At 45.3% G+C, this 12,617-nt stretch overlaps 1 protein-coding gene across 1 annotated transcript in view; it reads right to left on the minus strand.

The window, feature by feature from the left end:
• Positions 1 to 12,617, minus strand: part of SLC7A14 (solute carrier family 7, member 14) — a 103,616-nt gene that overhangs the window by 15,660 nt on the left and 75,339 nt on the right. The window contains exons 5-6 of the mRNA XM_005886572.2: positions 3,943 to 4,089; positions 730 to 938 (exon numbers count right to left, since the gene is read on the minus strand). Coding sequence (XP_005886634.1) covers positions 730 to 938; positions 3,943 to 4,089 — 356 coding nt within the window. The remainder of the gene's footprint in view (positions 1 to 729; positions 939 to 3,942; positions 4,090 to 12,617) is intronic.

The raw sequence follows: 12,617 nt of genomic DNA on the forward strand, positions 1-12,617 counted from the left end.
CTGAGAGGAGGGGAGTTATGGGGGGAAAAAAAAGAGGAACCTGTAATAATCTGAATAATAAAGATTTAATTAAAAATAAATAAATAATAATAAAAAAATCCTGTCCCCCCACTCAGAAGCTGGGGGACTTGAGGCAAGGGTTTTTGCCTCTCTGAGAATACTTATCTAGTTCACTCATCTGAAAGACAGAGTTATTGTGATGACTTAAAAGCATACTGTATACAAAGCACCTGGGATGCACCAATATTCAATGAATGGTAGTTACTGTTGTTACTATTATTAGGTTCAGTGCATAGGGCATTATTCTCTCTTTGATGAAAACTTTAAACTTTTTCAACTTCAGAGGGGCTGTGCGGACAGGGCCAGGTACCAGGCCTCAAGACGAGGGCAGGCCTAAGAGGTAACAGGATGGGTTCTCCCTTCTGGCGGCCACCCAGTGTCACAGTTTGGCACTCACCATCTTTACAAAGGAATATACAATGTCAAACAGGAGAGGGGCAGACAGAGGAACAGAGCAGTTTGTGCTGGATTGGGGGACCCAGAGTCAAATAGAGGAGCTGTTTCAGGGCATAAGCTCTTTCAACTCAAACTCTTTGCCAGGATGTGACAAGTTCCACAGTCTGTGTGACAGGCACTCAGATCAAAGTTGCAGGCAGGCTGACAGCGGGTGACATTCTCCCTGTACAGGCCTGACAGAACAGAATTAATTCCACAGAGCACAAACCTTACCTGAAAAGGAGCCCATCGCCAGCCATGGCATAAATGACCCTCGGCATTGGGAAGAGGGAGCCCAGCAAGCTGACCGTCAGTCCTGCAACTGACCCAATGGCCACAATGAATTTTGCAGCATAGAACCCATGAACCACAAACATCTCCATGAGCGGGGATTCCGTGTCAATGGCATAATATGGCACCATCAGAGTTAAGATCATGCTCACCTGTTGAAACAAGAGAAAACATGGCTGGAGGTAGAGGGGACTGACAGCATGGATGAATGACCCACAGGAGAGAAAGTCAGAGGACTCAGAGTCAGAGGGCTGCATGGAAGTTTGGACCTGCCACTTCTTGGCACATAACTTCCCTTATAAACATTTGGCCTCTGGAGTTCTCAGTCTCTATTTTCTCCCCACACATGGACTTAGTGGACTAGACCAGATAACCTCTAATATCTTTCAATGGGCCTTTCATATCTGAGGAATAAGTCTGCAGGTATTTCAGTCCCATGAAAGTACTGACAGTTCAATGAAGGGCAATTCCCAGGTGGGAGGAGCTGCAGCCACAGGCATTGGAGCCAGGGCCTGGCAGTGACCATGAGAACCCTGCCCACATGGACATGACTCTCATTTCTTTTCAACTTTCAGGGTCCTACAAGGTCTTAACAGTACTCCCTGTCACCCCAAAGACCAGAGATCAGAACTCCAAAGATAGTTGTGTAGGAGAGCCATAGCCAATAAACTGATGAGGCTCAGATGAGGACTCATTTTCCATTTCTTCTCTGTGGCTCAGTCCCAGGAGCCAGGCAGGCCAACAAACAAATTATGGCTTCAGGGTGGAATCCAGTCCTACTCTGGGCCATAAGACCACCATGGCTTTGCTTAGTCAGGAATCACTAAACTAGGACCTATCTCCCTTCATACATTACTAGAGGCCCAGTGCACAAATTCGTGCACGGGTGGGGTCAGGCCAGCCCACCCTGATTGGGCCAATTGGGTCGGGCGGCTGGGGGGAGGGGCAGCAGGCTGTTGGTGGGCCAGCCCTGCCCCTGATGGGGAGGGGGGCGATCAGGGGTGGTGATGGCCAGGGGGAGGGATTGCAGGCAGTTGTCCTGCCGGCCCCACCCCTGGTCGAACTCCTGGTTGAACTCTCGATTGAACTCCCAGTCGAGGGGACAATTTGTATATTAGCCTTTTATTATATACATTATAGATCTGCCATAATATCCTTCCCTTCAGAATTGGCCTCAGGCAATGGAGCCACCAGTCATTTGGCCAGGCTCCCCTTTGGCCTGCAAAGGCCAATGCTGGCATCAGGAAAGGAGTTCAGAGCCTGAAAGGGAGAGAGCGATGCATTTCTAGATCACTTCTTTGCCTATTCCTCAGGAATCGAGAACCTCCAGTGAAGCCATGGGCTGAGAGTGGACAGTAGGATGGGTTACCACAGCCCAGCAATTCAGCTCTTCTGGTGGTGGAATGGCAGACTGCTGACCAGCACAGGAACAAACAACTCCTGAGGCATGGCTAAGGCCCATGCATTCTGAACAAATATTTCTCAGCAGCCACTCACCACTTGCAATGTCCCTTTTGGGGGTGGGGTGGGGTGGGCTGGAGCAGAGTGGGATTGATCTTACAGCAATTTCTGTTGTGTCTCCTAGCCTCATTTGAGCAGGCTAGGCAAAGAGTTGGTAGATGCCTGAAAGTGCTCTGTAGTCTATGAAGTGCCATTCTAAAGAAGGAGCAGTTATTATGAACCTTATTGTACGTGTGCTGCAAGGGTCGACCCCTGGAGGAGGGGGAGGTACAAGGGAGGAATAGGAGAGGAAATGCATAGCAGAGTATCTCTGCTGCTCCCCCCACACCACACCTCCCTGAACACTCTGCGGGGATAATCAGGATATAGATAAGAGCAAACCACTTGTAATATGTGTGCATGGTGGGAGGTGATAAATGACCTACCCATAAATGTTTGGCTGGGCAACTGAATTTCTACCAACCACATCCAAAGCTGCTCTTGTGCTTTCCTTTGGTTTCCAGGACAATCCTGTTTTGCAGCTTGCCTTAATGATCCATTGGTTGGCTTCTTTAGGTGGTTGCTAAAGATGGTTTTATTTTGTGCCTGGCCAGTGTGGTTCAGTGGATTGAGAGTTGTCTCATTCACCAAGAGTTCACCGGTTTGAATCCCTGTGTGCCCGGGTTGCAGGCACACTGGGAATAGGAGGATAGTCTATCAGTGTTTCTCTTTCATTGATGTTTCTCTTTCTCTCCCTTCCTCTCACTCTAAAAGATCAATAAAAACATATTTTTTAAAAATATTTTTTTTCTGGGGGGAGGGGAAGGAGGTGCTTTTCCCATGCTGTGGCAGCAGGAGCCACGGGGTTTATAGTGTGCACCCCAGCTGCTGACTGGAGTGGGACTCTCAGGGCCTGGAGTATTTGTGTAAACACACACCTGTTGGCTTGTCAGCTGGTTCTCTCCATTGCCAGGGGGTGAGGGTGATCTTGGATGTGGCTGAACTATCTCTGTGGTAGAAATTCTAGGGTGGGAGCTGGGAGATGACACATCAAAAGTGTGAGGAGCATCCTAGGGGGTGATCCTGAGGACACAAGTCTGAAAGCTTTATTATGAGGACAACCCTTGACGGGGAAACCCTAAGAGGCAAGCTTAAGCTCTTCTAAAAATAAACAACAGCAGAAAGAAATTGCACCCCCGGTATTTAAGGGAAGAGCATCTTCAGAGGACGTTGTACTCTGTCTCTTGACTCTGGGGGAGCCTCGCCTTGCCTCGCCTCGCCTCTTCACTGCCGGGAAGCTCCCAGAAGACAGAAGAGCATTGAGGAGGGTGCACAGAGGCCCACAAAGTCTCTGCTTGCACACCCACCCGTTACTGCCAGCCTATGATCTGAGATCCTTGGACGGCGGCCCACTCCCGGCACACCATCCCCGGGCAGCAGTGGACACCAGGAGCCTGTGTGTAGGGCAGTTGGGGATGGTGACTCAGAGGCAGTGACTTAAAGGAGGGCCTGGGCTTCTTCCATCTCCAGTTTGGAGTCCTGATTTTCATCTTGTCATCGGTGGGTGAAGATATAGGGAGCATGTACGCGTGTACAAACACCAAGGGCACAAGGAAAGGATCACTTCCTGACAGAAGGGGACCCAGTCCCAGAGCCACATTTTAGGGTCAAATATGAAAAGGCCATGAGGAGGGTCCCATAAGTCTTGGTACTTACAGATACATATGCTGTCAGGCAGATGACCAGGGAGGCGGTGATAGCATAAGGGATGGACGTGTTGGGATTTTTGGCTTCCTCTCCGGTGGTGGCGATGATGTCAAAACCAATGAAAGCATAGAAACATGTGGCTGCTCCTTGCAGTACCTGTAAGGATGATGACATCTGTCAGTACCAGAGCAGTACCAGGGCCTTACATGTGGTACCCACAATTGCCCAATGCCCAGAAGACATTACTGAGTGGCAGAGGGGGTAACATGGTGGGACTTGTGCTAAACACTTAAGTTCTGATCTCCTCTACTTTCTAGCTGTGTGACACTGGTCCATTCCCTCATGTGTAAAATGGAAATAAGAAGAATTATGCCCAAATAAAAACAAGTCATTCAACACATTCAAATCATTTTTGGAACTAAGTGGGGCTACAACAAAAAATCACTAAGTTGGCTATCCCCATGTCTAGGAGAACTCATTAATCTCTCTGTGCTTTTATCCAGGGTTTCTCAACCACAAACAGGGGCTGTATGACTACCCCTAGGGGGCATTTGTAAATTTGGGGAGCTACTTGTGACTGTCACAGAGACATGGGGTAGGCACTTATGGCATTTAGTGTAATGGGCTCAGGTGTCTGCACAAGGAATTGTCCTGCCCAAATCACCATTAGTGCTTCTGATAGATCATCTCCATGGTAACTTCTAGATCTGAAGTGATGTAAAAGACTTTCAGATCTTCAGATATTCTATTGTCTTCCTTGGGAAGACAGGTAGAAACAATTTGATTTTTCTGCTTTTTTGGGGGCTTCAGTGACCTAATAGGGCTACAGGGCAGGAGAAGGTCTGAGGTAGTTGGCTGTGTAAAGCTGGGAAGGTGGTATCCAGTGACATCTACTGGATGTCTGTCTGTCAGGAGCATGCGTGACTCCAGGGATGGTTGGGACTAGATAAGTCAAGGGGTCTGTAGAAAATTTTCCCTTGAGGAGTGTGCTACTTTATTTCAAAATAGTGGCCTGGTGCACAAAATTTGTGCACATTAAAAGGGAATTAATTAGAGGAAATATTTTAATGTTGCTATTTGCCCTTTCTCTATAATAGAAATATCAGAGTTGAAAGAAAATTAGTAAAATGTATATGAAAATCTTCCTCCTGTGAGAGTCTGGGACATACCATGGGACCCAGAGTCAAGTCCCCACTCACCCGTACACACCTTGAAATTGCGCAAGACCCAGACCCAGCTGGCCCCACCCCCACTGGGCGAGATCCAGACCTGGCTGGCCCCACCCCTGTCAAGCCCTGCTGGGCACGAGCTCAGGTCCCCTGGCACAGTGCCAAGTGGGGGGTGCAGCCTCAGGTCCCCTGGCCTGGTGCTGTGGCAGAGGGCATGGCCTCAGGTCCCCAGACCCAGCACCAGCGTGGGGGGCACAGCCTGAGGTCCCCCGTCAAGCCCCACTGGGTGGGGGGGCATGGCCTGAGGTCTCCTGTCCTGGCACTGGGGTGGGGGGTGCGGTCTGAGGTCCCCCGGCCTGGGCTGGGTTGGGGGAGGTGCTTTGAGGTCCCCTGTCAAGCCCCACCGGGCAGGGGGCATGGCCTCAGGTCCCTGCCCTGGCCCGGGGCCACGCAGCCTCAGGTCTCTACTGATCGCTCGTTACAGGAACTCCACCTCCCACCTCCATGTGGGTGCAACCATCTTGTGATGGCATGACTGAGTGAGGGTCAATTTGCATATTACTTTTTATTATATAGGATAATCTACTGAAGTATAAATGCACCTATCTTAGCACCCTCATTATCAGCTGAAAGCAAAAAAAAAAGTGCCTTTTTGAATGCTTGGGGATGTCCCTTTAGGGGAAGGTGAGAGAGATTTTTCTGGACTTGTGTGTATGGGTTGAGGAGACTTGGCAGCATTTAAGCTCTAGACAGGGGATCCAGGATTGAGGGTCTTTGCAGACTTGACCTTCTTTTTCTTTTCTGCTCATTCAGTTTATAAATGATGAAATTTTAAAACACACGCCAAGCAGACACCTGTCCCTAAATTTTCACTCTTACCTTTCCCACTGACTTCTCAATAAGTAAAAAAAAAAAAAAAAAAAACTAAATTAAAGAACTTGCAAGATCCATCTCAATATTGAAGATCTCAACCCTTCAAAAGCCACCATTGCTCATCTGCAAAGTGAGTTGGTCTCTTCCACAGTCTCTCTCATTAGGATTCCAATGTTCCAGTTCCCTAACTGGGACTATCCTGGGGTCTGTGCAATCAGGGGGTCTGTGAATTTGTTGAGAAAGTATGACATCGTTATTTTCACTAACCTCTGATGGAACGTAAGCATTTCTTTCACGAAATGCTTAACAAACATCTGTTTGTTCAGGACTGTAGGTGATAACTTTGTCACTGATAGCAATCATTTTTCTATCATATTAGGGCCATCGTAGAGATCTTAGAAGATCAGTTGTGCTCATTGCTACTTTCAGATTATGATAGATATATGTTTTAATATTTAATGTACTAATAAAGAAGCACATAGTTATTCTATCACAATTTAAAAATATTTTTATAACTGCATTTCAATATAATTGATTCCTTCTGATTTCTTATGTAATTAGGTTTTTCATTTATAAACACAGTTCTCAGGTGAACTTTACAGGCTTCACCAGACAGCCAAGGAATCCCCCCCCCCTCCCCCAAATCTAGGAATTCCTGGTCTAGTCCAATAACTCAAGTAGAAAGAACTTCTCAAACAAGCAGTTCTGTAGCCAGAGAGCTATTCTCTGGGCGAGAAGATAACTTCAAATTTCACTCCAGCAAAGTCCTTCATTTCAGGGCATGGGAAGTGTCTTTAGCCTTCACACAAGGGGAGAAAACAGATGTACATGGAGGGTCACGGGCTTGGAAACGTGCTTGTTTTCACTTATCTAGAAAACGTTCCTGTTTGTTAAGGATGAACACATGCTGGGATCGCAGGCTCGCTAAGCTGCCCCGATCAAGAAAAACTTTGCTTTAAACAGCTTCCTGAAGACAGGTCCTGCTTACTCTTCCTTTAGCACCTGCACACACACACACACACACACACACACACACACACACACCCACCCCTCTTGTAAATCGTACAGTGACCTGATGTGACAGTCAGTCTGAAGGTGCATCTGTCCCACTTAGGATGTTCCAGGGCTACAGTTCCGTGCCTCTTTAGTGTGATCAGTTCTAAGTCTAATTGAAAGGTTGTAGATACTAGAAGAGCTCAATGCAGAGGAAAGGAGTGGGGGAGAGCCCTAAACAAGAATTTTGGGGCTAATCTACCCTAGAAAAAATTGAGAGGTCTGTAAACCACACCATGTGAGGGACACCTGGGGGTCTGGGGACGTCTAACTTGTAGAAGAGAAGACTCAGTGGAAGTCAGAGAGGACACTTTCCAATTCTAAAGTTTGGACCATGCACTTGGAGGAGAGGTATATTATAGGCTCCAGGGGGAATCCCAGGGCCATGCACGTGGGCGGAATCAGCTTTAGTGACGAGTCCAGACTTTGTAGACTATCAAACCTGGTTTTGCCACATACTGGGTTGGTGACCTAGAACAAGTTCCTAACCTCTTGGAGCCCAGTTTCTTTATCCCTTAAATGGAGAGAGTGATAGTACTTAGCTCATAGGGTTGTTACAAGGATTGAATGAGGTAATATAATAAATTGCAGCCCTAGAATACAGTAGTTGCTCAATAAATATTATCTCTTACCAGTAGTATTTTTATACCTTGTAAATTTTTCTAGGACAGATGAAACCGAGGGGCACACACAAATTCCTTGCCCTCCTCCTCATTTTTCTCCTTGTTCTCAACACATATTTATTAGCTGTCCCCATGTGCCATGCACTGTGCTTGGTGTGGAGACAGTACTGAGCAAAAAGTACTCTGAGTGTGACCTTGTGGTGCTTGGAGTCTTGAGGACACCACACAACCCAAAATGCAGCCTTGACTGAGGTAAACAAACTGAATAAGATGAGTAAATATCTATATTGTTTTTAAAAACAGAAATGCTATTTTCCAAGTGAATGAAAGATAGGTGGCAATTGCTGATAATAATTAGATACCAGAAAGTTAACATAACCAAGTTAGGAAGAGCAAGAATAAGTTTGCAAAGAGAATGTCTGTTAGCCTGAATTTGCCTATGCATAACTAGAAAAAAATGATGGTTGAAGAAAGACTGGAGAGATCAAAGGTAGGACATTGGGAGGTTCTACTGCATTAGGCAGGAAACAGAATTTAACTGAGATGGTTCAAATGAAATTATTTCAATGAAGAGCTTATAGGAGCTAAGGCTGGGGAGGGAGTGAGGAGGACATACTCTGGCCTTGCTCTCCTCTCACCTTCCCATCTCATGATAATATCTCTCATTGGCTGAACCCAACCGGAAATAGCCAAGGGGTCTCCTGGAGCACAGAACAGAGCATGATGGGTAGAAAATGAACCTGGGGAGTGGAGGCAAAGGGAGAAAAGCCAGCCCACCTGCCAAGATCAAACAGACCCTGGCCTCACAAGTTGTAGGTGAAATAAACAGATCATCAAGGAGAAGATAATGGGATTAACAAATAAGGTCTCCTTTTCACTTCAGTTAGTTTGAATGAGGTTATCTCCTTGCAAGCAAATGATCCCTGATTGGTAAATACAAAGGAGCCATGAAGTAAAATTGTGTATGGGTGTATCTCTACTCAACTAACCACTAAAACTGCTTTCCGTTTTACTCTGGCCGCCAGTATTTATGATTAGAATACCTTTCCATGCATAAAAATGTGTGTGGTACCTAAGGGTGAGCCTCTGTGAATAAAACTGGTGGGTGAAGTGTATGTGTGTGTTACTGGTTTCATTGGTACTTTACCCTAACTTTCCTTTACTGTTTTACATAAATAAAAAATAGTATTGACTGTTTAGTTTGATGACACAGCAGAAAATGTTTTCCAAAGTAAAGCTGGTATAGCTGCCCAGCCGGGAGATCCAGATGGGTGTGTGCCTCTATAGACCTTTGTGGGGAAGCAGCTCGTGTCTCAGTTGCTGGAGGGCTGCTGCTTAATTAGTTGTCCAAAGCAATGTCATTAGTGGCCTGCAACTCAGTGTGTGGGGTCCCTAAAAGCTGACCCCCCTGTGCCTTACTGATATTTGAGAGGCAGTAGGATGAGGCTGCCCTCCATATCATCCTTGGCCATTCTGCCAGGTGCCTAGGAGGTAATTAGGCACCGTTATAGAATTCACTCCCAAGGTAACAAGACGAAACTACAACTTTAATAACATTTTCTACCACGCTCATGCTCCAGCAGCCTGTTTGCAGTGACAGTGGAATGTACTACTAGTTTCCAGCAAATGGATTCAAACGTGGAGGACATGGAAAAGAACTTTTCCTCTGGAGGCTGTCAGCATTCCCCACAAATACTCGCTATGAGCCATTTTCCTGGGAGCTATTTGTGCTTGTAGGGTGTCTTATTTGGTTAAAGAAAAACCATAAGATAGCATCAAGAACAAATAACACATCCAACAATGTTCAGGGGCTGAGGATTTGCAGATGGAAGCAGGGGTTCAGCCGAGGGCCAGCAGTTACTTGATATTGGGGGAAAAATGTTTGTTGTTCTTAAGCTCTTCAAGACCAAAGAAGCATTTGACCCAGAACCTGTAAGTGAGTAACCCATTCCTTAAGCTATTTTCTTTGGAAGGAAGTAGTTGTAGCAGGGAAAGAGTAGGCCTATGAGGGGTCCATGGCCAGAGGACGGATTGCTCATTAACCCTTTCAAAGTACTTGAGAATTGTGTTGCAAATCATGTATTGGTATCCTTATGAACCATCCTCTACGTAGTGGTTTCCTCCATCCCATCCTACCTAAATAGAGGAAGAATGGAGTAGACTGGAACTCTGAACTAATCCCCTTGAGGGTCAGGTTTTTATCCCTAGGGAGTAAAGAAATTCATGTAGCGGCCAAGTAGGCAACTCATTTTGTGGATAATTGCTCGATAACAGAGTAGGGAGTGTGCTTATTAATGTGGTGGATGAAATGCTCGTGAGAAGGCTGGGACCTTAAAAAATAGGACCTATATTCAAAGTGGCCTTGCTGGACTGGAAAAGTGACCTGAAACCAAACTTGAGAAAGAACAGGCCCAGGCCAGTTCGCCAGAGAGGAAATTCACTCTGCAGAAATCCAAGGCCACGCAGATAGCAGAGAGGATGAGTCAGCAACATCTTCACACTGGGATGTCCTTTGTGCTCAGATGGTGCTTTAAATCACAGCCATTAGGGCACATATTTGGATTTCCTGCAGGGAAAAGGAATTTGCAGTGAAAAATCCAAAATCCCAGCCGAAATTTTTTGCTGGCCAATGGCAAGCCTACTCAAGGTGGTAGGTTTGGGTTGGAGGTCAGTGGCCAAAGGTGCAAAAAAGAAAAGAAAAGAAAAAGACAATTGGTCCCATGTGTTCACTACCAGGGTGTATTAGAGTATATAAGTAAGTGCTTTGGCTCCTCCAGGACTGGGACCACATTTCAACTCTTTTATGATTAAGATCTGTGGTCTAAGCTTTAGTTATTTTGGTGTAAAAGTGGAGATCATTGTATTTATTTTGCAAGGCTGTTGTGAAGATTAAAGGAAAACTGTATATGGGAGAGTTTGTCATAAAGAAAATGTTAAGTGTTGGGAATGGAATCTTTCCTTGATTTTTATGGCTGATTTCTGATCTTCATTTCTTGCTATAAAAGCTGGTGAGAACCCGGGATATGCAAATGGGGAACCTTTGAAGCTGGCTTACTGAGCTCCTTCCTTGATGAGGCAGGCTCCTGACTGAGGAAGGATATAGATCCCCAAAGAAGGGAAGAGGACACCCCCAAAGAGAATAAAGACCCCAGGATGAAGCACAAGAAGAAACACTAAAAGACTCATCTTCTTCAGCATGGGCAAAGGGTATTTACACTTTCTAGTTTTCACATGGGGCCTAGACTATAGTGTGTGCCATTCAAGAAAGCTACTAGGAAGATTTTTAAAAAAATATATTTTTATTGATATCAGAGAGGAAGGAAGAAGGAGAGAGAGATAGAAACATCAATGATGAGAGAGAATCATTGATCGCCTGCCTCCTGCATGCCCCACACGGGATTGAGCCTGCAAGCTGGGCATGTGGCCTTGGCTGGAATCTAACCTGGGACCCTTCAGTCCATAGGCTGACGTTCTAACCACTGAGCAAAATCGGCTAGGGCACTACTAGGAAGATTTTGAAAATTTAACATAATCCAAGTAATTAAAAAAAGCTTTTGAATTGCTCTGACATGATATCTTGGTAAACAATGCACATTTGGCCTGGGCTGGTTTTATTATACTCCCCTTTGAAGATAAGAACGAGACAGATATCAAGCTGTATTACAAAGCCACTGTTCTCAAAACTGCCTGGTACTGGCACAAGAACAGACATATAGATCAATGGAATAGAATAGAGAGCCCAGAAATCAGCCCCATCCAATACGCTCAATTAATTTTTGACAAAGGAGGCAAGAACATACAATGGAGTCAAGACAGTCTCTTCAATAAATGGTGCTGGGAAAATTGGACAGATACATGCAAGAAAATGAAACTAGACCACCAACTTACACCATACACAAAAATAAACTCAAAATGGATAAAGGACTTAAATATACGACAGGAAACCATAAAAATACTAGAAGAATCCAAAGGCAACAAAATCTCAGACATATGCCGAAGCAATTTCTTCACCGATACAGATCCTAGGGCATTGGAAACTAAAGAGAAAATAAACAAATGGGACTACATCAAAATAAAAAGTTTCTGCACAGCAAAAGAAACCATCAACAAAACAACAAGAAAGCCCACTACATGGGAGAACATATTTGCCAACATTATATCTGATAAGGGCCTAATCTCCAACATTTATAGGGAACTCATACAACTTAACAAAAGGAAGATAAACAATCCAATCAAAAAATGGGCAAAGGACCTAAATAGACACCTTTCAAAAGAGGACATTCAGAAAGCCAAGAGACATATGAAAACATGCTCAAAGTCGCTAATCATCCGAGAGATGCAAATCAAAACAACAATGAGGTACCATCTCACACCTGTCAGAATGGCTATCATCAACAAATCAACAAACGACAAGTGCTGGAGAGGATGTGGAGAAAAAGGAACACTTGTGCACTGCTGGTGGGAATGCAGACTGGTGCAGCCACTATGGAAGACAGTATGGAGTTTCCTCAAAAAACTGGAAATGGAACTCCCATTTGACCCTGTGATCCCACTTCTAGGAATATATCCCAAGAAACCAAAAACACCAATCAGAAAGGATATATGCACCCCTATGTTCATAGCAGCACAATTCACCATAGCTAAGATTTGGAAACAGCCTAAGTGCCCATCAGTAGATGAATGGATTAGAAAACTGTGGTACATCTACACGATGGAATACTATGCTGCTGTAAAAAAGAAGGAACTCTTACCATTTGCAACAGCATGGATGGAACTGGAGAGCATTATGCTAAGTGAAATAAGCCAGTCAATGAAGGAAAAATACCACATGATCTCACTCATTCATGGATAATAGAGACCATTATAAACTTTTGAACAATAATAGATACAGAGGCAGAGCTGCCTCAAACTGATTGGCAAACTGCAGTGGGAAGGCCAGGGAGGGTTGGGGGGCAGGAGGGAGGGG

Source organism: Myotis brandtii, unplaced genomic scaffold, assembly GCF_000412655.1.
Source record: "Myotis brandtii unplaced genomic scaffold, ASM41265v1 scaffold99, whole genome shotgun sequence".
NCBI classification, from domain to species: Eukaryota; Metazoa; Chordata; class Mammalia; order Chiroptera; family Vespertilionidae; genus Myotis; species Myotis brandtii.